Genomic DNA, 26336 nt, shown 5'->3' with positions numbered 1-26336 from the left:
GTTAGTCCTTCAGATTCACAAAGGCACTGATAATATGGAATGATTTGCTGACTTTTAAATTTGTGGAAAAATAAACACTTTTACCCCAGACTTGAAGTTCTCTACGTGGGTTTTTTCAGGGCAGAAAATGTCATGGAAAATGACTACTGTATTCAGTACAGTAGTCTAAATGAAAACAAAAAAAGGCACCGGGGTTTATGACGGTGGTAGTCTGGAATAGAAACAAGGATTATAGGTTGCAGAATCTGCCTCCTAGGCTTCTGCTTGGAACAGACTGACAGCGGGCAGCTGCATATGTATTGATTGGTTGTGCTGAGGTTTTAATTGAATCAGAAAATTCAATCGGAAAATGAAGTAGTGTAAACCAGTGACCTGGAAATGTTTGAAAGAGTGTGTACATTTTTATTAGCAGTTCAACTCTGCAACCCACTGTGCAGAGGCATGTAAGTGCTCTCATTTGACACCATTGTAACTTTGAATAGTTGCTTGAAGGAGTGGAGTTAAATGAGGACTACCTGTCAAAGTCTGGCCTTCGATATTTGCCATTTGCTTTGTAGAATATAAACTACAATGCTTTTGGATTTAATTCTATGGATATTTGCACAAGCCATGAGCACAGGATCACATTAAAACTTGGGTCAATCCTCTGCCTTTCTTTTTTCTAACAAAAAAAGGCAGGGGATAAAATGCAGTCTTAACAAAAAAAGGCTGACAGTCTTGTCATCAGTAAAAATATTATTTATTTTATTTATTTTATTTTATTCAATTTTTATACCGCCCTTCTCCCGAAGGACTCAGGGCGGTGTACAGCCAAGTAAAAAATCACAGTATCAATATTAAAAGAAATTAAAACAAACATATTATAAAGTGGCCAGATTTAAAACGAATTAAAATATTAAAATATAAATAACCCAATAAAATTTTAACCCAATAAAATTTTAGGCCAGTCCCGCTTGAATAAATAAATGCGTTTTCAGCTCACGGCGAAAGGTCCGAAGATCAGGCACTTGACGTAAACCAGGGGGAAGCTCATTCCAGAGCGTGGGAGCTCCCACAGAGAAGGCCCTGCCCCTGGGGGCCGCCAGCCGACATTGTTTGGCGGATGGCACCCTGAGAAGGGCCTCTCTGTGAGAGCGTACGGGTCGGTGGGAGGCAAACGGTAACAGCAGGCGGTCCCGTAAGTACCCGGGTCGTAAGCCATGGAGCGCTTTAAAGGTGGTGACCAAAATCTTAAAGCGCACCCGGAAGACCACAGGAAGCCCGTGCAGACTGCGCAGGAGTGGTGTTACATGGGAGCAACGAGTTGCTCCCACTATTACCCGCGCAGCTGCATTCTGGACTAACTGCAGCCTCCGGGTGCACTTCAAGGGCAGCCCCATGTAGAGAGCATTGCAATAATCCAGGCGGGAAGTTACGAGGGCATGAGTGACCGTGCATAAGGCATCCCGGTCAAGGAAGGGGCGCAACTGGCGCACCAAGCGTACTTGGTGGAAGGCCCTCTTGGAGACGGCCGCCAAATGATCGTCAAACGACAACCGCCCATCCAAGAGGACACCCAAGTTGCGCACCCTCTCCGTTGGGGCCAATAACTCGCCTCCCACAGCCAGCTGCAGCTGCAGCTGGCTGAACCGGGGTGCCGGCATCCACAGCCACTCCGTCTTGGAGGGATTGAGCTTGAGTCTGTTTCTCCCCATCCAGACCCGTACGGCTTAATTAATTGTCCTTGAATTCTTTACCTGCTTTTTGGGAAAACGTCTTGGCTAGTTTTTGGTCGTTGGTTGACTTGCTTTCTCTGTCTTCCTTCCCTCTTGAATTTATCCTTTTGACTCTCTCCAAATTATTGGCACCAATTTCAAACATCCTTTGATAGACAATGGGTTCGTAATATGATTAATTTTCTTTCTGCAGCCCAAGAAGCAAAAAAGCTCCAGACTTTCTTGATTATATGTTCAGAACCAAGCTAGAGTTTGATGAATGTTGTAAGATTACCTTCTTTATTCAGAATTATTGTTATGGGGAAAATATGAGGCAGATCAGGCACTGGTCTTGCATGGAACTGTTTATTTAGTATTTTCTGGATAAAATGGGTTTCCTAAATTTGTGTCACTTGCCTATGTCCTGTATGCAATTTAGAGGTAATGGATCATGTGATAGGAGATTAAACCATTGGAGATCTTTTCTGTATTTTTGTGCAAACATAGTGCTGCTATGCTATGGTATGAGATGAGCAGCTATAAAAATGGCTGTCTGCAAGGAATATAAATCCTTCCATTCACCACCATACAGTCAGAGCTGAAGAAGCTTCTTGGATGAGAAACGAAACATCTTCAAAGAAAAACAAGATAGTCTAGTTGCCTCTTGAAAAAGCACCTTTGGGACAACCAAGACCTGGATGACTGAGAATCTCCATAGACATTTCATTGTTGTGTGTATGACTATATACAATCAGCTGAAAGTAAGCATAGAATTAAAGCATAATGGCAACAATCATTAAAATTATTCTAAGCACTTGGATAAGGATCTGATCTTACAAACTGGGTCATAAATTCCTCTTCATTAACCAGACTCTATCAAACCATCTTTTGAGATTCCTTTAGGAAAGAGAAAAGCCAGAATTTAAAGAAAGTGCTTTATTAGTTTACTATGCTTATCTAGGCCTTGCCTTAAGATAGGCTCTCAAATGGAAAGAAACTTCTTAAGTTAGTGTTGACTTTCTTTTGGCCTTCTTGGAACAATGAAGAAAGGCCTCCCTATATATTAGAGGATGCTGGCAGGGTGTATCCGTACCCCAACAGTTGTGAATCTGGCCCATGGCCATAATTCTAGTGTGTCTTGGCTAGCTCCCCATTTTTCTCTGACATGAGTCACATTATTTGTAGTGAAGTACTTTTGCAGTTGGTGGTCTGTGCAAAGTGTGCCAAGCTGGTTGTATGTCTGCTGGCAGTGTGGGCTTTTCTAAGAGCATATGTTTTTCTTTGTGCAGATTTATTGACTGAAGAGGAAATAGAATTTGGAAGATTTGCTCCCCCACCTCCTTTCCCTAAACTTTCAAGGTGTTATAAATTGTCACAATTCTAAGAAATTCTGATGTGGATTTTTCCAAAACCTTCTGGAACATAATATAATAGGTGGCCACATTTTGGTTTATAACATCCTTTGATATTGCAGATTGCACAAATTAAATGAAACATTTCCCCCGTAGATTGAAACTCACGAAAGGAAAATACAAATATTGTAGATTAGAGTTGTTGTATGAGAATGTATTGTCAGCCAGAAGTCAACACAGAAAAGCAAACAAAGCTTCTGGGGAAAGGGACAATGGCAATAATAAAGGATAAAATCTAATTATAGACTATGGGATCCACAGCATTACAGCTCTACTCTGTTTACAGCATTTTATTTTTATTTTATTTTTAAATACAACTTTGGAAGAACAAGTACACAATAAATCTCTCCTAAAGTGAGTCATTGGCCAAACCATAATAAGTTTGTCAGGAATTCATCTTGATTTAAAACTTTTTCTCTAAGTCTTCTTTATTTTTATTGTTTCTCATGTTGAAGAAGTTGTTATTGTAAGTAACATGGGCTTCTTTTTTTATTTGTGCAATCTGCTCTGTAATTTATGCAGAAGCCTAAACCATCCTCGTAGACATCTCATCCTCTGACAGTGTATATTTTAATTAATGCTTGATTGCAGAATGATACAGAATTAAGAAGAGAAGAATTTTACTAGACGTCTTGTGCTCCATTGGGACACTGTTTCGGAAATATTTCTTTAGCAAAACAGAGAAACAGAATAACCAAGAGCAGATTTAAAAAAGCAATGGTAGCAAGGGCAACTTCCAACTTCCCGCTGGCTTCTTCATTGAGTTTCCTTGTGGGAATCTGGCAAGGAACATTGGAAATCTTCCCTTCCTTTCCCTGCAGGCAGGAAAGTGGCTGCTGCTGGGTGGGAGGGAGGGAGGGATTACAAGACTGGCTGGGAAACTGTCATGGAACATTGAAAATGAAGATCATATGACCCCAGGAGCAGCAGCCAGATGCATTGAAACAGACACAACTTCCCCTATTTTGTTCCCTCAGGAGTCATGGGTCCTGGATTTTGAACACATTCTGTAAATTGGCCCATCTGAGATACCGTAATTTAATAATTGTTGCTCTTTGATACATTTCATCCAGTTATCAATCCTATGGCAACAATAGCTTTATTCATCAAATTTAGGCACCACTGCTCTCACTATCTAAGGGATTCTGCGCAGATAAACATTCATAAACTCATGTCAAAAATACAGTTAAAACAAAATAAAAATGGAATGACACAACGCATAATAGCAAGGATAAACAATAAGTTAAAAGGCAGAGGAAGCTTACTTACCCCCACTTTTTTGGGAATATCTAGATAATTTACATACTACATAGGATTAAGCATTATTACCTCCAGATCCTGCCAGTTGTGTGTTTGACTCCATTTTCTATCATTATCATCTCTTATTTTTATGAAAGTGTACATACACATACAGCATGTGTGTATATGAAGACACTTTGATGCAGTAGCCAAGCTGCTGGCCTAGAAACCACTCTGTCTCTCAGCTCAGTCCAACCTACTTCACAGCGTTATTGTTGTGGTAAAAATAGGAAGCATGCCTATGTTCACTGCCTTGAGTTGACCAAATATAAAAAAGGTTAGATAAAAATATGATGATGTTGAAGATGATGATGAAAATGCCATTTATTGTAAATTCCAAAAGTAAATACTTAATATCCAAAGGAGTCTTGAAAATATGACAGTTATTTAATCTTGTGCAAGTCACATATATAACAAGTCTGATGTAGCAAAATAATAAGACCGATAGACTGAGTTTAATGGTAGCCAAATTGTTGCTGTGATTCTGTGTCATCATTGGTCAATTGACAAGGGTTGTGAAGTTCGTTAAGCAACTTTTAAAAATTGTTTTAAAGACGCCCCTCAATCTTTTACGGTATCATATCTGTCAATCTATATATGTCAATCAATAAATCATTTCTAGGAGTTGAATAAATCCAAAAAAAATAAATACAAATTATAATAGGCATCCTGTGAAGGTGGTTGGACAATTTAGAAAATATGCAAAAAAAGTAATTATTCACATAGTGATAATTAACTTATAGAATCTACTACAAAATGTAGGGCTGCCACTAATTTGGAGAACTTTTAAAAGGAATTGGACAAATTTATGGAATATTTATTCATAGGCCTTTCTATTAGCTAAGTTGAACTGATCTGCATGAAGTAAACATTAAAATGCCTTTTATCCATTCTTAACTTTTGTGCATGTAGAAATGCTTCAAAAATATTTGATGCAACAGCTAAATATAAAAATGTAAAACATAAAAATGCAAAAACCAACTGATGATGGTCATAGGTTCAATTACTTGCCAAGGATTGTCATTTCTAGAATAGTTATTGTGTTGGTAGAGAAATACACATAAAACCAGTTACTCATTAGGTTGCTTTATTTGCAAGATTGTGAACACATCCAGTATTCAGGATAATTATTCATTTCTTTAAATAGGGCTAAATCAGTAAAATAAATATTTCTATCCAATGAGAAACTTCCCATCCAAAAATCTATACCAGAAAGTTTCACCAGAGTTCTAAAATAGATGGATTTGAAGCAGCTAAAGGAAGGGACAATTCATGTTTATTGCAGTTTTTTTGTTCCTTTAGTGGCAAACCAGTCATATGACCTATTGCATTCCAGAATCTGGTGATTTCCTCCCCCCTCTCATTCTTTTCAAACACGGGAAGAATTTATTTAATTAACCTGAAATTATTCCTTTCTCAAATACAAACCTTGTATGACTGATTGATGGAAAGAAGCATGGAGTGATGTTTTTGTTAAGTTACTCCCATGTAATGAATTAATCACCCTTGTTTGCTGCTGAACAGTACATCTACTTCCTCTAATTGTTGAGCAAATAGTAGTGCGAAAGTACATAGATTTGGCAGAAAGCCATCCGTTCCCTACTGAAGCAGATGTTATTCACTGAAGAGTATGAATGACGGTCCCATTCAATTGCATAACTATTTCTGGTTATCTTTGAGGCAGACTTTTGCAGCAACATACTGCAAGCAGTAATGTGTGATTCTGGATCTCCGGAGTACAAGACTTTAATCTCTGCATCCCAGTGACTTAATCATGTTGATTGCATGGCTTTTTCTCAGAGAAAGGAGATGGAAAGGATGAGATGATCAGCTTTGCTGGTTTGGTTTTATCAAAGGTCCTTGGTGCTCTCTGAGCTTGGTTGCTTTCTTGTAGATGTTTCAGTACCCAAACTAGGTAACATCATCAGGGCAACTGGCAAAAACAGCCAAACTCAGAGAGCACCAAGTATCCCTTATTTGTACTACAAATATTCTCTTTTATCACTCAGATACTGTAGATTTTTACTCAGGTGGCTGCAGATACCCTTCTTGGCTCTAACTAATTCAGCAAAATCCACAAAAATACATTAGCAATTGATAAAGCTTCCTATCAGTCCACTCGTGGTATTTTAAAGTCAGTAATTTACTGCTAATTACACAGAATGAAGTGGTAGAATGATAGGTCGTAACATTACATATTTTAGTTGGAGGGACATATTCATAACTTACTTTTCAGTTCTGTTGCATTTTTAAAGCTCCATCATATTTCCAGTAGCATTAGAAAGATAAATGTACAGCTTCTTTCTTTCACCCAGTGGACAGAGGACTTGGTTGCACTGGTCACCTGTTTATTTACTTAAAGCATTTATATAGCCCACCCATCTTATAACCAACTCTGGGCGGCTCCCCAATCAAAAGTTACAAGATCATAAAAGCTAAGCTAAAACCATTAAAACTAAACACATTAAAAACAAAAATCTGGTGCCAAGTCAAACTTCTGATGTATAGTCACCTAATCTTATCCCAGTGCTTAGGCAAAAAGCCAAGCCTTCAAATTTTTATGGGAAGCTAGAAGCTAGGAGAGAAGAGGCCTGCTGGACTTTAGAGAGAAGAGTGTTCTAGAGCAGGGGTCTCCAACCTTGACAACTTTAAGCCTGGAGGACTTCAACTCCCAGAATTCCCCAGCCAGCTTTGCAAAGCTGGCTGGGGAATTCTGGGAGTTGAAGTCTTCCAGGCTTAAAGTTGTCAAGGTTGGAGACCCCTGTTCTAGAGGGCAGGGACTGCCACAGAAAAGGCACTCTTCGTAGCTCCCATCAGATGACTGTATTTAAGGGATGGGAGTAGCAGTATGCCCTCCATATCTGACCTGCTAAGATGGGTAGATGTCCTTAGGGAAGGCAGTTGTACAGATAACCTGTGATAATTTCAGATAACTAACAAGCGGATTGCCTTTAGACCTAGACTTTGTATATTTAAATACAATGAAATGAGGAAATAATTTATACAAAATGCAGTAGGTTAAAAAAACAATAGTTCTATAAATGCATGCGAAACATTCATGTACTTGAATTGCATTAGATAACTGGATAGAATTATAATTATTTACTTCTAAAAGAATGTACTTTTTTTCTTTTGTCACTGCAGGTGTTTATATTTTTAAGTATCCATCTTTCAAATCAATTGCTTTTTCCATCTGTAACATGTGGAATGGGAGTGCAATGCATGCTTTATAGTGGCCATTAACCTATGCAGTCATTTCAGGGGTAAACTGAATTTTGGCTGGCTTTTTTAGTGTTTGTGGACAAAGGAACACATTCCTGTAGCCAAGCCATAATTCACATATGCTAAATGAAACAAGGCAGGCTTCAGCAGAGACAAAAGCTGAGCCAGCAAAATGAACAGCTATCCATCTTTCATCCATCTTTCAGCATGTTGCTTGTTTTCTCAGAACTGCGCTCTCTCTCTCTCTCTCTCTCTCTCTCTCACACACACACACACACACACACACACACACACGCACAAGCACTTAGACTTATATACCACTTCACAGTGCTTTACAGCCCTCTCTAAGTGGTTTACAGAGTCAGCATATTGCCCCCCAAAATCTGGGTCCTCATTTTACTCGACCTCGGAAGGATGGAAGGCTGAGTCAACCCTGAGCCTGTGAAAATCGAACTGCCAAACAGCTGGCAGCTGGCAGTCAGCAGAAGTAGCCTGCAGTACTGCATTCTAGCCACTGCGCCACCATGGCTCACTTGCTCACTCTGTCTCTATCTATCTACCAGTATCTGTCTGTCTGTCTGTCTGTCTGTCTGTCTATCTATCTATCTATCTATCTATCTATCTATCTATCTATCTATCTATCTATCTATGAATCTATCATCTATCTATCTATCTATCTATCTATCTATCTATCTATCTATCTATCTATCTATCTATGATTTAATGCTAATTGTTTTCTCTAGTCAAGTATATGAAATTACAGGATCAAAATCTGAGCATGTGTGTTTCTGGATGATTTGGCGACCCTGCAATGTATAGATTGGCCTTTCTAATAATTTTCATCACACAACCTCCCCTGCTTCTGCTGGTGCTTTTATGTTAAGGACAATTCAAGGTTAGCCAGAAGTTGATTTTTAGAGCCAGAGGTTTGCTCAGCAACATTATTTGGAAAATAGGAAGCATGATAGGAAGGGAATTGCTGAGAAAATGTGAGGGTGACACAAATGCTCTGCTTTGGGAATGCAGCCTGCTTTTGGCCCAGGGCCCTTGCTGTAGTGAGATTATTGTCTTTCCTGGCCCATGTTCATGGCATGAAACAGCCAACTTTTGTGTGGAACAGGAAGTGATCAGAAAGGTGTGTGCCTTTGTATTTTGGCTAAAGCTGAGGTCCAAATTTCCGTATTTCCTTCTAAGTGCATCAGAGCTTAGTAGTTGAATAGAAAAAATACATTAAAAAGGAAAATAAACTGGGTGGGAAGCTGGAAAAGTAGCAGCTCTTTTTTAACTGTTCCCAAACCTAGCTTCCCTGATAGTGTCCATCTGAGTGGCCCTGGAAAACAGACAGGAGAGGGAAGGAGTAGAGAAAGTAAGAGCAGGGGGGGGAAAAAAGGAAGAGTGTGCATGCTGTTTTTTTGGGAGAATCAACTGATGTTCTGACAGAGAAACAATCATAAGGCTTCTCTTGAACTTGACAAACTAGACTCCATTCCATGTCCTCCAAATTCAGCAGTAGCTCTTCTGTCAAAAAAGTTGAGTTGGACAATGAGTATAGTAGCAAGTAAAAGGCAAGGCCTGTTCTATTGCTGAATATGTCAGAAAAATCCTCTTTTTGAGTCTAGAGCTTCTGTGGGTCTATTTTGAACCAGAATTAACAAACAGCCTTAAGAGGTAGCCCATCTATTTCTTTGTGCCTAAATTTTGTGAAACTATCTGAAAAAGATGGAGGCAGAAAGGATTGGATGGTGGAACTTTCTCAACCAACATGAAATAATGGCTTGTGTTGACTTTAGATCTGATTTAGATGATATTTTCTTGCTCATATTATTATCAGGCAGCCAATTTTTATATGTAATAATTTTCTTAAATGTTTTTAGAAGCAGCTCCATATAAATTGCATTTTAACAATCTAGTTTGGAACTAATTAGTGATATGGTTGAAAGCTAATCAGCATTCAAATAAGGGACACTGAACAAAATCCATGTCTCTAACCTGGACTGGACAGTTTTAAAAAAAAATCAGAAAAAGATAGTGCAATTCATTTTCATACCATTGTCAAGAAAAATGCATAGTTGTATCCAAGTGATCATCAGGAATGGAGCAGTAGTGAAATTCCATTTTTTTTTACTATCGTTTTTGTGTTCATGGCTTGGTGGCTGTGGTGTGGCTTGGTGGGCATGGCAGGGGAAGGATACTGCAAAACCTCCATTCCCACCCCACTCCACGGGAAGGATATTGCAAAACCTCCATTCCCACCCCACTCTGCACTAGCCAGAGGTGGTATTTGCCAGTTCTCTGAACTACTTAAAATTTCCACTACCGGTTCTCCAGAACCTGTCAGAACCTGCTGAATAGTACCCCTGGAGTGAAGGTAGATTTCATCTTTGCTTGAGGCTAGGGATGGCCACAGTGTATGCTTTGCAGTCCAGGGGAAAAACCTATTTTTGCCCTCTGCCACCATTCTTCCTTTTCTAGGAGCGTAGAAGAATCTTCAGGCACAGCATAACTCCATCCAAGACTTTTCCTGCTTCACTGAATAAATTGGCTGATTTTAAGGTAGAGGGAAATCTCCACAACTAAGCGTTGGAAGCAGCTTAATTCTCATAATATTTTTGACAGAAAATAGTGAGAAGAAAGCTCCTGGAGGAAAGAGCTCAGAAGCGTTATGGAGAAGGCCAAATTTACTGTGCCTACCATTTCTAGGCAACGATAGTTTTTGAACAAAGAGAGCTTTGCACTTAACGTTGCAGCAGTTCAGCTTGGATGAGGCCAAAAGAATGTGTGAACTTGGCTAAAGCTACTTTCTCAAGGATGGAATGCAGCTATTGCATCAGCCAAACGCTTTCTAGGACATAGCTGCAAGTCCAGATCCCAGAGAGCCTTCCAAATGCATCTCTTCCTTTTGAGAAAATTATTTCATTTGGAGAATAGTTACTGGCTTTCTTAGTAAAAGCAGGCAGAAATTTCCTTTGTTCATAGAAAAGGAGAAACTTTGCCTTGTGCTCAGATAAATAAATGTTCCAACTCCTTTCTGGCTGCCTGTCCAAACCTACAACCAGACTGAGCCTTGATAATACCTCACTGCTTGAATGTTTGAAACATGAAAGATGTTTCAGGAGAGATGAAAACCTCACAGGCTTGCCTCCAAAAAAAGCAGGTGATTAGTGCAGGAAAAAAGAAGAGAAAGGGAAGTTGGAACAAAAGTGTGGGTGTGTTGCTGGCAAGAACATTGCCTTTATAGGCAGCATTAAAATTGCCTCGAAGCTAGAATCCACCATGGCTTAGTCTTCTAAGGTGTATTTGTTGCCAAGCATCAGCCTTGGAATATATGAAATAATAACAATAATACTATTAAGGAAAAGATTAAGCCAGGAAAAAATAAATTTTCTCATTGCTCATAAACTAAAAAACTGCCCATCTTTCTGCTAGTATATGGACAGAGGCTTCCAAGGCAGAGAAAATGATATCTAGGTATGCTTAAGTCTTAGCAGGTTTCAAATTAGAAAAGAAACTCCATTAAGAAAAGTGTGATGTTGAAGGAATGAGTGCAAATAGATTTAAAATCATGTACTCTTCTGTGTTTAACATTACCAAAGGAAATCCCTTTTTTAAAAAATATATTCTGGATCCGGAAAAAGTTTGAAAAAAATCTGTTCCATATCAACCATTTTGGTCCTTTATCATGCCCATCTTTGCATGAAACGTTCCCTTCATATCTCCAATATTGAATAGATCTCTGGTCCTCCCTATTCTATTGTTTTCTTCTATTTCTTTGCACTGTTCATTTAAGAATGCATTCTTATCTTTTCTAGCTGTTCTCTGGAATTCTGCATTCAATTGGGTGTATCTTTCTCTTTCTCCCTTGCCTTTCGCTTCCCTTCTTTCCTCAGCTATTTGCAGAGCTTCCTCAGACAGCCATTTGCTTTCTTGCATTTCTTTTTCTTTGGAATGGTTTTAGTTGCTACCTCTTGTACAATGTTCCGAACCTCTGTCCATAGTTCATCAGGCACTCTGTCTATCAGATCTAATTCTTTAAATCTATTTGTCACCTCTACTGTATATTCATCAGGGATATGATTTAGTTCATACCTGAGTGGCCTGGTGCTTTTCCCTACTTTCTTTAGTTTAAGCCTAAATTTTGCAAGAAGAAGCTCATGATCTGAGCCACAGTCAGCTCCTGGTCTTGTTTTTACTGACTGTATAGAGCTTTTCCATCTTTGGCTGCAGAGCACATAGTCAATCTGATTTCTGTGTTGACCATCTGGTGATGTCCATGTGTAGAGTCGTCTCTTAGGTTGTTGGAAAAGAGTGTTTGCTATGACCATCGTATTGTCTTGACAGAATTCTATCAGCCTGTGCCCTGCTTCATTTTGTACTCCAAGGCCATACTTACCTGTTATTCCGGTTATCTTTTGGCTTCCTACTTTAGCATTCCAATCTCCCATGATGATAAGGACATCATTTTTTGGTGTTAATTCTATCAGGTGCTGTAGGGCTTCATAGAACTGGTCAATTTCATCTTCTTCAGCACCAGTGGTTGGGGCATAGACTTGAACTACTGTGATATTGAATGGTTTGCCTTGGATACGGACTGAGATCATTCTGTCATTTTGGGGATTGTATCCCAGTATTGCTTTTCCTACTTTTTTATTGATTATGAAGGCCACTCCATTTCTTCTGAGGGATTCTTGCCCACAGTAGTATACCTGATAGTCATCTGAATTAAATTTGCCCATTCCTGTCCACTTTAGTTCGCTGATTCCTAAGATGTCGATGTTCAGTCTTGTCATCTCTTGTTTGACCACATCCAGCTTGCCTTGATTCATGGATCTTACATTCCAGGTTCCTATGGAGAAAATTTTTTTACAGCATCAGACTTTCCTTTCACCACCAGATACATCCACAGCTGAGCGTCCTTTCGGCTTTGGCCCAGTTGCTTCATTCTTTCGGGCGCTACTAGTACTAGCCCTCCGCTCTTCCCCAGTAGCATATTGGACACCTTCCGACCTGAGGGGCTCATCTTCCGGTGTCATATCTTTTTTTTTTTTTGTACTGTCCATGGGGTTTCATTCACGTTTCATGCAAAGATGGGCATGATAAAGGACCAAAATGGCAAGGACCTAACAGAGGCAGAAGAGATTAAGAAGAGGTGGCAAAATTACACAGAAGAACTATACAAGAATGAGCTTAACATCCCTGATAACCACAATGGGGTGGTCACTAACCTTGAGCCAGACATCCTAGAATGTGAAGTCAAATGGGCCTTAGGAGATCTGAGCAACAACAAAGCTAGTGGAGGAGACAGTATTCCAGCTGAGCTATTAAAAATCTTAAAAGACGACGCAGTAAAAGTGCTACACCCAATTTGCCAGCAAATTTGGAAAACTCAACAATGACCACAGGATTGGAAAAGGTCAGTTTACATTCCAATTCCAAAGAAAGGCAATGCCAAAGAATGTTCAAACTATCGCACCATTGCACTCATTTCACATGCTAGTAAGGTTATGCTTAAAATCCTACAAGCTAGGCTCCAGCAGTATGTGGATCGAGAACTACCAGAAGTACAGGCAGGATTTCGTAGAGGCAGAGGAACTAGAGATCAAATTGCCAACATACCCTGGATCATGGAGAAAGCTAGGGAGTTCCAGAAAAACATCTATTTCTGCTTCAATGACTATGCTAAAGCCTTTGATTGTGTGGATCACAACAAATTGTGGCAAGTTCTTAAAGAGATGGGCGTACCAGACCATCTCATTTGTCTCTTGAGAAACCTGTATGTGGGTCAAGAAGCCACAGTGAGAACTGGACACGTAACCACTGATTGGTTTAAAATTGGGAAAAGAGTCCGGCAAGGCTGTATACTTTCACCCTGCCTATTTAACTTATATGCAGAACACATCTTGAGAAAGGCGGGGCTAGATGAATCAAAAATTGGAATTAAGATTGCCGGAAGAAATATTAACAACCTCAGATATGCAGATGATACCACTCTAATGGCAGAAAGCGAAGAGGAACTAAAGAGTCTCTTGATGTGGGTGAAGGAGGAGAGTGCAAAAGTTGGCTTGAAACTCAACATTAAGAAAACTAAAATCATGGCATCCAGCCCTCTCAATTCCTGGCAGATAGATGGTGAAGAAATGGAGGTAGTGACAGATTTTATTTTCCTGGGTTCCAAGATCACCGCAGATGGGGACTGCAGCCAAGAAATTAAAAGACGCTTGCTCCTGGGGAGGAAAGCTATGGCAAATCTAGACAGCGTACTAAAAAGCAGAGACATCACCCTGCCAACAAAAGTGTGTATAGTCAAAGCTATGGTTTTCCCAGTTGCAATGTATGGCTGTGAAGGTTGGACCATAAGAAAGGCTGAGCGCCAAAGAATTGAGGCCTTTGAACTCTGGTGCTGGAGAAGACTTCTGCGAGTCCCTTGGACTGCAAGGTGAACAAACAAGTCAGTTCTAGAGGAGATCAACTCTGACTGCTCTTTAGAAGGCCAGATCCTGAAGATGAAACTGAAATACTTTGGCCACCTAATGAGAAAGAAGGACTCACTGGAGAAGAGCCTAATGCTGGGAAAGATTGAGGGCAAAAGAAGAACGGGACGACAGAGAACGAGGTGGCTGGACAGAGTCACTGAAGCAGTAGGCATGAGTTTAAATGGACTCCAGAGGATGGTAGAGGACAGGAAGGCCTGGAGGAATGTTGTCCATGGGGTCGCGATGGGTCAGACACGACTTCGCAACTAACAACAACAATATCAACCATAAGATGTTAAGGTGACCACCAATTTCAACAATACTTGAAGGGTTATAAGATTAACCTCTGTGAATTTGTGAGGAAAAGTATATTATTGAAAATCTCTTGCTTCACAGTGAAAATGATGAACACTTGGACTGCAGAACTTTTTCCACCCAAACAAAGCTTTCTGAAAAACTTAGTTATTACATAATTGGGGAGAGATTTTATTAGTGATTCAGTTAAACATTAAGAAGCAGATAATGAAAAACTGGAACGGTAGTGAAGGAGTAGGCCACCTCCTGCACATCAGAAATCTTGGATTACAACTTCTTTCCATTTGCCATGTGGTCAAGTGCTGATGGAATTTGGAGTTCTAAAGCCAATGTGCTACCTCTGCAATGGAGGGATATACTTTATAAGTTCCTTCAGTGATTGCAAAAGAAAGTTGCTTTCTAATCTATTCATTAATGAGTAGAAGTATGAAACTGTTTTTGCTGACAATATTGTTTTAAGTGCTAAAGTTAGAATAGACTGAGAAGAATTAGGTGATGTCTAGATATATCTGTGTTAGTTTAAAAATTTCCTATTTCACATATGTGGTGAAAAGTTTGATATAACAACAACTGACCAGGAAATATTTTCTGGGACAAAGGTGGTGATATCTAACAAGATGAGATGGTGCTATCTCTCATATGTAGGACCATGTACGAGGTTAGCAGAAGTTGGAATTGTTACAATCCTTTTTATCTTCTTGATACTTCTTGTAAAATGTGCAATTGTATAGCCTTCCAAAATGCATCTAGGATAATTTTTAATTTTGAAATATTAAAATTAAATTGAAAATGAAACATTTAAAATGAAAATTGGGGTCAGCATCCTTTTCTGTATACCACTGCCTTTGAACAACATCCTGGATATCGCAAAACACAATAACCAGGGATGTTGCGGGTAGAAACAATCTATTGTAATCTAACCTTAATTCTCTTATCACTCAATTTGGTCAATGTCACACACCAATAAATCTAATTCAAAGTGCTGGTTTGAATCTATAAAGCCCTACATGACTTAGCTCCAGAGACCATCTCCTCCAAATAGAATCTGCCAGCTCACTGATAAATGTTCTAATCTTTATAAATGTAAATTGCCTGGCTTCTTGAAAGCTAGGTGGTAATTACTCAGCTATAGTGACTGAGTCACACATTGAATTAAGCCATTGTTTGTTTTAAAAGTGTTTATTAAAAAACTCAGTGAATTGGTTTGTACATGAAACCACCAACCATAAACCATAGTTTGAAACTTGCAGTGACTGGGTAATAAGTGAAGACCAAGTGAATCATACTGTGACCTTGTCTGGAGTACAAAGCCAACTGGTCTGACTGAAAATGTATGACTGAGAAATTTGAGGAATCATTGGCATAAAAACATTTAAGATGTGAGGAAAGAAAGAGAAATGATGATCACATCAGCCTCATATTTGGTTGCTGATAGTATAACAATATGGTAAGTAAGTAAGTCTTCTAAATAAATATATTCAAGATACAAGTCCTTCTGGCACAATTTATATTCCTTGTACTTTATTCAAATAAGAAAGAGTGTTCTTTCATTACTATGTAATGAACATAAAAGAATAGCATTTGTGTAAAGGATATGCCAACATTTATTTGCAATGAAGGTGGAGTAGAGAAAACTATATAAATAAGGTGGGGGAAGCCTTTATGACATATTAATCCTCTGCATACTTGGCCATCATATGAAGTAGCTAGTAATATTCCTTACTATTGACTTCTTCTTGTCTTTATGGGTGTGCCTAATTTTATTTAACAACTCTTGCTTCTGCAGCTGCTTCTGTGAAAGCTTATCTGTATGGGGAAGAATAGAAAATCCACCTTTGGTATTTTAAGTAGACCAATTGTAGCCCCAACTGATCCACCACATTATATATATATTCTTCATGATATGTTGTTTTATTTATGACAATGTTTGTGTATACTGTTATGACAAAATGAAATAAAAAAAAATTCATAGAAGTCATGATTAGTAGTCTTGATGGCAGTGTGATTGCCACCGGCTAGAAAACAAGTAGACTTCCTTGTGAGGTTGGTTGGATACTGTGAAAATATACTGCTTGACTAATGGGTTAAGTGTCTGATCCAGCAGGGCACTGCTTATTGTTCTTTTAACAAAGAAGGCCATTTGTAGATATTTTGACAACCGTAGTATTATTTCTAAAGTCAGGATGTCTCTGTCAAAAATAGGTCATCTTGACTCAGCCTTTGACAAAATAACTATTTTGTGGACAAGGAGAACCTTTTGGATATAACCTACCTTTTCAGCACAGCTTGTAGCAGGTCCAAATGGTATTCTAACTGACAAGTTTTTGAAGTGTGATTTAGATAGCACAATGTTAAGGTGGGTGTAGAACTGGCTGGCTAACTATACTTGGAACCTTGATGTATCTACATCAAATATTATCAGTGAGGTCTCTCAGAAAACTTTTCAGGCCAGTTTTATTCAATATTTTTATTAATAATTTGGGTAATGGGATTAATAGACCACTTATCATATTTGCAGATGACAGAAAATTAGATCAGGTCAGCATTAGATGACAGAACACGGTTGCAGTATAATTTTGAAAGATTGGGCTGTGATGAACAAGAAATCCTTCAATAGGAAAAAAAAATAAGGTATTATATTTAGGAAGGAAAAATGAGGGACATAGATACAAGATGGGAGATTTCTGGAAGTAGAAATATCAGAGAAGGATTTGAGCATGAATAACAAGCTGGGCTGCCTTACAAGAAGCATTGTATCAAAGATATGTGGAATCCTTATTTCCCTCTATTCTGCACAAATGATATCGCATCTGGAGTACAGTGTACAAGTCTGTGCATTTCATTTCAAAAATAGTATTGACAGAGTAGAGTAAGATCAGAGGAAGGTGTTAGAGGTGATATGGGGACTTGAGCAGGGGTGCTATTCAGCAGGTTCTGACAGGTTCAGGAGAACTGGTAGCAGAAATTTTGAGTAGTTTGGAGAATTGGCAAATACCACCTCTGGCTGGCCCCAGAGTGGAATGGGAATGGAGATTTTGCAGTATCCTTCCCCCAGGAGTTTGGAGGGAATGTGGATTTTGCCGTATCCTTCCCCTGGACTGGGGTGGGAATGGAGATTTTGCAGTGTCCTTCCCCTGCCACACCCACCAAGCCACACCCACTAAGCCATGCCCAAAGAACCGGTAGTAAAAAAATTTGAATTCTATCACTGGACTTGAGGACATATCTTATTGAAATGAAGGTGAAGAAATTTGGGACACTCAATTTAGAGAAAAGAAGGCTGGGGAAAACATAGGTACATGCTTAAAAGAGTGCCAAGGGAAAGCAGTCAGAACTAATTTTCCATCCCCACAGAAATTAGTTGCAGACAGCAGCTACCATGATTTAATTTTAATAGAATGAATACTTGATGGAAAATCTGTAGAGTAATAATTCAACCTAAGTGTCATTACCACAGCACCTCTGGAACATTTCCATTTTAGCTTGTTTCCAGAATGTATGTTTTTCTTTGCTGTGAGAAATTCTCATGTTAAATGGAGATTGTGTATGTTTTCTCATAAGGTGAAAGCTTTTATTTTCCATGTTAACATTTTTTAGAGGAAAGAATGAAGGGGAGAATTGTACTTCTATCTATGTAATTCAGTAGTTTCTCCCTGAAATTAAGAACCATTGTCTAGATGGTTTACTACTCAGACTGAAGGACAGCAGCAATATACTCTGAGTGGGAAGTTTGAACATTTTGAGCAAAATAAGGTATTTGTAAACTGAAACCAGTTTAGTCTGAAACAGAGTATAACAATTTTAATGTTGGTAAAGAACTACCTAGGTTCAGAAAATGACCATATCATTATAAAAACAATTACTGTCTACCTTTAATATACTGGAGCTCTGTCAAAACTACCTATAAATATAAAACCTAGGAACAAGCATGAATCCACAATTCATAAATACAATATGGAATTCTATTCCCAAAATGAAATGTTTGTATGAAAAATATTTCTCTCAAGATTTTAGTCCTTTGTATTTTGGAGGTTTTGAAGACAGCTGTAGATCTGGAAGAGGGGGAAGCCAAGAATCACAAAAATGTAGCTAAAATTAGAATATTGGGTGTGTTAAGATTTTGAGCAAAAGGCATTGCACCATCCTTTTTTAATCAACAGAGATTACACTGTTTTCAGCATAATCCGTGTCGGATTTTATTTCTTCTTCCTGAAGAAAAGGAAAAGCCACAGAACAAAGGCTGATGGGATACTGTTACATAAATCCCAGACACAGAACTGAACAGTTGCTATTCAGTTTAAAGGGACTTGTATGTTGAAATGAATATTTTCATAAAGCAAGCTGTTTTGTACTTATGGTGCTTTTTGTGACATTGTAAGACCCTAGCTTTAAGATAACTGGCTATGAAACAGTTTCTTGATTAGTAGCAATATAATAATAGTCATGTTGGCTACATGACCAAAGAAAATTCCTAGGATGATACTGGCTCCCTCAACTAAGAAATGGAAATGAGCAAAGTCCCTACAGTTGGACACAACTGGACAGAGGAGAAATATTTACCTTTAATATCAATCCCATGGTAGGAGTCAACAAAGTCATTAACTCTCTCCTTTTTAGTAAAAGAAATCTATAAGTTTTTCCACCCCATCCAAGAACAAAAATACTGCAAAATCCTCACTTCCACCCCATTCCAGAATTCCTTCACTAACCTGCTTTCCAGCTCCAGTTTCCTGCATGCAGGGCAACGAAAGAAGACCGTGTGACTACCATGTTAAAAAAAGTTCGGTCAGACCTTCCAAGTTCGCAGAGGAAAAAAGATCTTGTGAAGTTGAAAGGTCTGACTGAACTGACTGATCAGCCTCCAAGCTGATTGGCATGGCCAGTCTATTTGCCTCGCAGCTGATCAGCGTGGCTCCCAGTCAAGCCCCTGCAGCCTCCCCATCCTGAATGGCAATCCTGAGGGAGGGCAGCCACTGGTGGGAACAACCGGTTTGCCGAAGTACGCAAAAAATTAAAAGCAGGATCAGTCAAACCGGTGTGAACCGGCTGAATCCACCACTGTTGACAACAATATAGCAACAGCAATAGCACTTAGATTTAAAAACCGCTTCATAATGCTTTTACAGAACTTTATAAATGGTTTACAGAGTCAGGGTCAGGTTCCAAGTAATGCATCCATCACAAATTGAACTCTGAGGCATTCCGTTTTCTCAAAGAACAAATTTATTTAGATACACCATCTTGGCACTAACTGGTGAAAAGCCAGTACTGAAGTTCCTGGGCTCTTCACTCCAATATAATTTTCAATTTCTCAAGTTTCCAAAACAAACTGTCACATTGTCCAATCAAGATGGGAGCTGGTTGCTTCGTGAGTTCTCTTCTCCTCCAGTCAACCAGCCATTGGAATGTGTTTGATTCATAAGCTAGGAATGATGTTTTGACTGAAGGCTCTATCTTCTTTCATTTGTGTCAAACTGAATTCATGTCAGAATACCTAAGGATACAAACAATCCCACACCCCAATCAAATAGGGGCCTCTGGTGGCTCAACGGACTAAGTCTGTCTGTTATGAACACAGCTGCTTGCAATTACTGCAAGTTCAAGTTCCACCAGGCCCAAGGTTGACTCAGCCTTCCATCCTTTATAAGGAAGGTAAAATGAGGACCCAGATTGTTGGGGGCAATTAAGTTGACTTTGTATATAATATACAAATGGATGAAGACTATTGCTTAACACAGTGTAAGCCGCCCTGAGTCTTTGGAGAAGGGCGGGATATAAATTCAAAAAAAATAATAATTCAGGCTTGACAGTCAGCATATTGCCCCCAACAATATGAATCTTCATTCTACCGATTTTGGAAGGGTAGAAGGTTCAATCAACCTTAGTATTCCTGGGCAATACTGAGCAAACGTGACCCAGTGCTTAGCTTAGTTCTACCATTTGTAAAGGAGTGAAGATAAACTTATGTCTGTCCTTCTGTTTATCTAAAACAAAATAATATATGCAACCAGAGAAGTTACAGGGTTGAAAAGAGAAGCGTAGCAAAGTATTGTAGCATCCTCTGCCAATTTGGAACTTTGAAGTAACTCACACATAGAAAAAGTAAAATCCTGAAAAATTGGAAAGACTCCTGAGATTAAGGTACAAAAATAGAAGCATTTTTCATAGGGGAGGAAAGCTTTCAAGAGCTTAAATACTTCTGTACGTTTCTGGCCTGCTGATTTTCCTATTTTGATTTTCATGAGGGTTTTTTTCAGCCATTTTGAATCTTGCCAATCTAATTTCAAAATCTGGATTGGAAACATTTTTTCCACCAGCCATGTCCTTTCTCAGTAAACAACATACAGCAGAATAAGATAATTGAAAAAGAGACAAAACGTTAGGAACATTAACTGGAGGACCTTTATTTCCTCTTCTCCCTGAGGTCAACCTGGCAAATGTTTTTTTAATCAACTTTATAACAGCTTTTACATCTTGAAATGCTTTTTTTGAGAGTCAAGCATCTGATTCCTCTGGATTCAATCTTCTACTCAAGAAGAATTCACATATGATTAGAAAATCGCCACAACAGTTGTTGAAGAAGAATTATATTGTGTATTTCTATTTGGAGTCCCGGTTTAGGCTTCAAGGTTGGCAATGGATTGAAGCTACTGAGTCTGTTGCAATATTGAGTTGGTCTCTGCAAAGTGCCCTCTCCACTTCTTCATCCTTCTATCAAAGCTTTTCTCTTCAGGCTTGAAAGAAGGCTCTTAGCACAACAGAGAGCTGAAAAAAGAGAATTTACACAGTTTGGTGCTTTCATCTGAATTACAACTATCCTGAGTGCAATTTATAGACTGATGATATGTGTGGATGGCTCTCAGTTGATAGATCAGACGTATAGCATTGTGTTCTAAATAAACAGTATGGAGCACAAATGAGGATTGGTAAATTGTTCAATGTCAACTTCTCTTGATCTGTATTCTTTCCTGATCATAACATGTGTTCTTTTCCTCCAAGGTAGATTCATAGGACATTTTTTTGTGCATTTTTCCAAATGTGCACATTGCTGCAAGCAATTATTGCTAATATAGTGTATAGCACCTACTATTATCATTACTATATAATGTTACGTAGATTTTTTCCTTAAAAGATGTTGCATTCATATTTTGATTGAAGAACTGACTTATAAAATTCAGACACCTGTAAAATATCATCTTATCTTTACATATTCGTTCTGGAAATGCTTCATTTTTTAATCTGTTTTCTCCAATTTGAAAGAGATGATGTTTCTGTTGCTTATACCTGTGGGTATTTTCCTGTTTGTTCTCAGCTCTAAGTTTATATATTATTGTTTTTTAAAAGTATTTGTTTTAGTATGTGCTGCTTAAACTAACTTGCAAATCAGAACAAATTTATACAAAAATTATACAAAAGACAGATTCAAACCATGCATAACCAAATGTAACAATATGTTTTGTGAGATAGGTAGTTTGATAGCTGAATGAATGAATAATAAATATTCTTCGAGTTCAATTCCTAGAAACTTTATGGACACATCCTTGTAGTTTTTGTAGTACCGATACAGAAAGATTTTATTATTCTCTTATTATATCATATATTTTTATTTCCCGGACCACCTGCAGTCCTTGTATTTCCTGAAAGTCTCCCATCCAAATCCTTACTAAGCCTGACCCTGCTTAGCTTCTAAGTGAGTGCCAGCTAGGCACTCACTGCCATCTGTTGAGGCAACAGTAGCCTTGATAATAACTACAATGCCAACATCTATTAAACTTTAAATCTTTAATATCAAAGCCATTAGTAACCACCTCCCTTTTTAAGATTTTCTCATTTCCCAAAAATGATGAAACAATGAAAGGTTAACATATCACACCCCCCCCCCCCAATTTCATTTTCTTGCTAGGCATGATGTATTAGACAAGTTTTATATAAATCATTAAATTAAGCCTATATATTTGTAGGCTAATCACTTACAATTTCTACCCTACCTCTTACATAAAGGTTGGGCAATTATGAAAGTTCTCAACTTACAGCTGATGTTCCTTAGCTGAACTATTGACGTAGCCATGTCTCACTTTCTTAGATGTTTTTATGACTTGGGAATATTATCCATTTAGCTGATCATTGCCAAGTAAACAAATTCTCGGCTTGTTTCCTCCTTCAAGCAGTGGTGCCTTGCTAGAGAATTTTGTTGAGGTGGCCTAGCTTGTACTTGTGGATTTGTGCAGGACTTCTGCTAAAAAAGTTAGTCTCCCCAACACCCACAAGCAAAAGTGCTCCTGTGTTTCTTTCTCCCACTGGACCTCTTGCTAGATTCTTCATTTGAAGTTGTTATGTGCAGCTTCTTTCTCTCTTTTCTCTTTCTATCTCTCCAAGAATGTGCTCCTGGCCCAAGCATTTCTAATTTTGTATTGCGAAGATAAAATGCTTTGCCTTGCTTGGCTGCCTTCTTGTTTGGAAAAGACTCTCGCTAACCATTTCCACATGGCTTGCAGTCTTCCTACACATTTATGGAGATATACCTGAAATATCTTTCCTGCCACCTCCACTAGCATCAACACATTGGAATCCCCCTGGCTTCTTTTATCTTGGGCTCTTGGCAATGACCTAGCCTTGTCTTTTCTTTTTTTTACCTTTCTGTAGCTGAAATCTCTGTGGGCCTTTCAATCTGTCAGCAGCTGCTACCAAGCTCAGTGTGCAATTTTAGTTCATGATTTTCACAAGTTATTGACTCCAAAAAAGCAGTCCAAGTCTTAAAGAAGCATTGTCCGAAATTTGGAATAAAGCTAATTTCAGTACCTCAGAAGTCATTTAATTTTGGTCTCTTTCTCAGTAGAGAGTTCCTTTATTTAACTTTCCCCTTCTAAAACCAGAAAAACTAAGATACTTTATGTGAATTAAAGATGCTTTATGTGAATTAAAAACGGGACAATTAAAGAAAGAGGTGTTTTTTTAGTAATAAACATTTCTTATTATATAGTACAGCATTTAACTTCTACATGATAAGAGTAAAGTAGTTAACAAATGCTATGTAAAAATAAAATCTGGCACGTAATTCGCCTGCACTATTTCAGTGTTTAGGAGGATATTATTGGAAGAGACTTGGAAACGTAAACATATCCTCTCCAGCAGCCAACACCCTGATAAGCAGGATTAATGCCAGGCAAACAATCAAGCAGAAAATAATATCCCAATCAAGGAATTACTAAAGAAGAAATTATACCCCCGCCAACACTTGCAAGCAAGTTACTATTGTATATATAAACAGGGACCATTTTACATTTAGTCTCATTGATGATGTTATCTAGTTGGGCAATGAAACATTTGCAAGCAGACAAGCTCAGAGAGCACCAAGGATTCCACAATTCAACCCTGAGCAACATATATTCTCTTCTATTGGAATCACTGATTAAAACTGCTTCTAGAGAGAGGTAGTTCTATGTTGTTATTAAATGTATATGCTTGCTGCTTGTTTGCAAACCAAACACAGAGGGATCTACATCAGGGGTGTCAAACTCAAGGCCTGTGGGTGCTTAGATCTGGCCCGCAGGGCTGCCCTGGAAGCAATGAAGGATTGGCCTGCGGTGCCTCTACCAGCAAAAACAGAGCTTTGGAGGACCGTGCATGGCCCTCCTGAGCTCTATTTTTGACTGCAACGGCCTCCTGCAACTCTCTGCCAGCAAAAATGGAGCTTGAGAGGGCTGCACATGGCCCTTCAAGCTTTGTTTTCACTGGCAGAGTGCTCGGGTCAGCAGAGGTGCCCTGGCATGAGTGATGTCGAGCTGGCCATGCCCACCTGCCCCCCCCCGAGGTCAAACACAACCCTGATGCAGCCCTCAATGAAATTGAGTTTGATACCCCTTGATCTAGATCCTAGACTCTCATCAATTCTGAAATTGCAGGTTCTATATATGAATATGGATTGTGGAAAGCAAACGTTTAGGACAAAATGCGTATTTGAAATGTTAAAAACGTGGGGGAATGAGGCTTTTATTTGAAACTTGCGTTCCTCTTTACAAAAATGAACTGTGCCAAGATCTAATTAAGAAGGTTGTTTAAGAGCTTTCTGATATGGCTGTTAATAGGGCCCTGCAAAAGTTCTTTTTCCCCTTTAGATGAAAAGAAATTGATTTTCCATGTTGTATGTATGAGAAGAAAGCCTCTGGGTTGAAGAGAACAATGGACATATCTTTTAGTCCATTGGAGTATTTTTACAATATCAATTATTTAAGAAAATTACAAACCTCTAGGTGCTTAACTAGCAGAGGTGGTATTCTGGAGAACTGGTAGCGCAAATTTTGAGTAGTTCGGAGATTCAGTAAATGCCACCTCTGACTGGTCCTGCCCCCATCTATTCTCTGACTCCAGAGTCCCAGCTGATCGGGAAGAAATGGGGATTTTGCAATAACCTTCCCTTGGAGTGGGGAGAGAATGGAGATTTTATGGTATCCTTCCCCTGCCATGCCCACCAAGCCATGCCCACCAAGCCACACCCAAAGAACTGATAGTAAAAAAATTTGAATCCCACCACTTTTAACTAGGTGATAATGATGCTCAGAAAACAATGCTGAAAAACTATTGGTGCTGTTGTTCACACATTGTCTTTTCAATTGCCTTCTCCAGGATGAATTGGATCTCACAGATAAGAATAGAGAGGCAATGTTTGCACTCCCACCAGAGAAGAAATGGCAGATCTATTGCAGCAAAAAGAAGGTAATATTTACTGGATTCAAATTATAAATGATAAATCTTGCATCTAAAGTATGGCTTGAACGTGGTGTGCTTTTTCCCTTGACATTTGCAGTTTTGTGTACTTAATATAATTGGGACATATTCACCTACAGGTGGTTATCTTCCCTCCCTGTTCACTTGGAGGGACGTAGGATGCTGGAAAAATCAATCCACCACTTATTTCTTAAGTGATCTTAAGGGCAGATTTAGTTCTAACTGATATTATCACAAAATGTTCACAATACCTCGACAGATCAGAGGTGGGTTTCAGCAGGTTCTGACCAGTTTTGGAGAACCGGTAGCGGAAATTTTGAGTAGTTCGTAGAACTGGTAAATACCACCTCTGACTGGTCCCACCCCCATCTATTCTCTGCCTCCCGAGTTTCAGCTGATCGGGAGGAAATGGGGATTTTGCAGTAACTTTCCCCTGGAGTGGGGAGGGACTGGAGCTTTTACACTATCCTTCCCCTGGAGTGGGGAGGGAATGGAGATTTTACAGTATCCTTCCCCTGCCATGCCCACCAAGCTACACCCATAGAAGCAGTAGTAAAAAATGTTGAATCCCACCACTTCAAGATGACTTCAGTTGTAATATTCCAGCAGTTCCTAGACATTTGTGAAACAGCTCATGAGTACAAGGTCTCATCTCTGCTTTCACCTCTTCCACTTCAGCAAACCAAGAGTGCTCCTTAACTCCTAGCCAAGCACATTTACCTTTTTTTTTTTTTTTTGGAATTTATTCTCCTGTACAAGTTAGTTCTCACATAGTCAGTGGGGGAAAAAAACATGATAGAAATGTGACAAACCAGGCACGGATTCAGACAGTCCAACTCCCCTAAAATATTACCGTATATACTCGAGTATAAGCCGATCCGAATATAAGCCGAGGCACCTATTTTTACCACAAAAACTGGGAAAAACTATTGACTCGAGTATAAGCCGAGGGTGGGAAATGAGGCAGCTACTGGTCAATGTAAAAAATAAAGATAGAGCCAAGTAAAATAACATGAATATTTATTTGAACGAAAAACAATAAAAGTGCAAAAGGGGGAAGGAGGATTCCCAGCTTTAGAAAATTTAGAACTACGCCTTTGGTATGACCTGAGCATAGCTCATAAAATTATCTGCTACAATGTCCTTCCTACCAATGGCTACCTCAGCTTCAAGCACAACAATACACGAGAACACAATAG

General features: G+C 38.9%; 1 protein-coding gene across 6 annotated transcripts in view; it reads left to right on the top strand.

The window, feature by feature from the left end:
• The window catches only part of DAAM2 (dishevelled associated activator of morphogenesis 2), a 265206-nt gene that overhangs the window by 99911 nt on the left and 138959 nt on the right, over positions 1-26336 (top strand). For all 6 annotated transcript variants that reach the window (XM_058166227.1, XM_058166137.1, XM_058166318.1 and 3 more), the window contains exon 3: positions 25036-25125. In XM_058166227.1, the coding sequence (XP_058022210.1) occupies positions 25036-25125 (90 nt within the window). The remainder of the gene's footprint in view (positions 1-25035; positions 25126-26336) is intronic.

The sequence above is a fragment of the Ahaetulla prasina genome, chromosome 1, assembly GCF_028640845.1.
Source record: "Ahaetulla prasina isolate Xishuangbanna chromosome 1, ASM2864084v1, whole genome shotgun sequence".
Classification (NCBI taxonomy): domain Eukaryota; kingdom Metazoa; phylum Chordata; class Lepidosauria; order Squamata; family Colubridae; genus Ahaetulla; species Ahaetulla prasina.
This window is presented reverse-complemented; position numbering and strand designations above follow the sequence as displayed.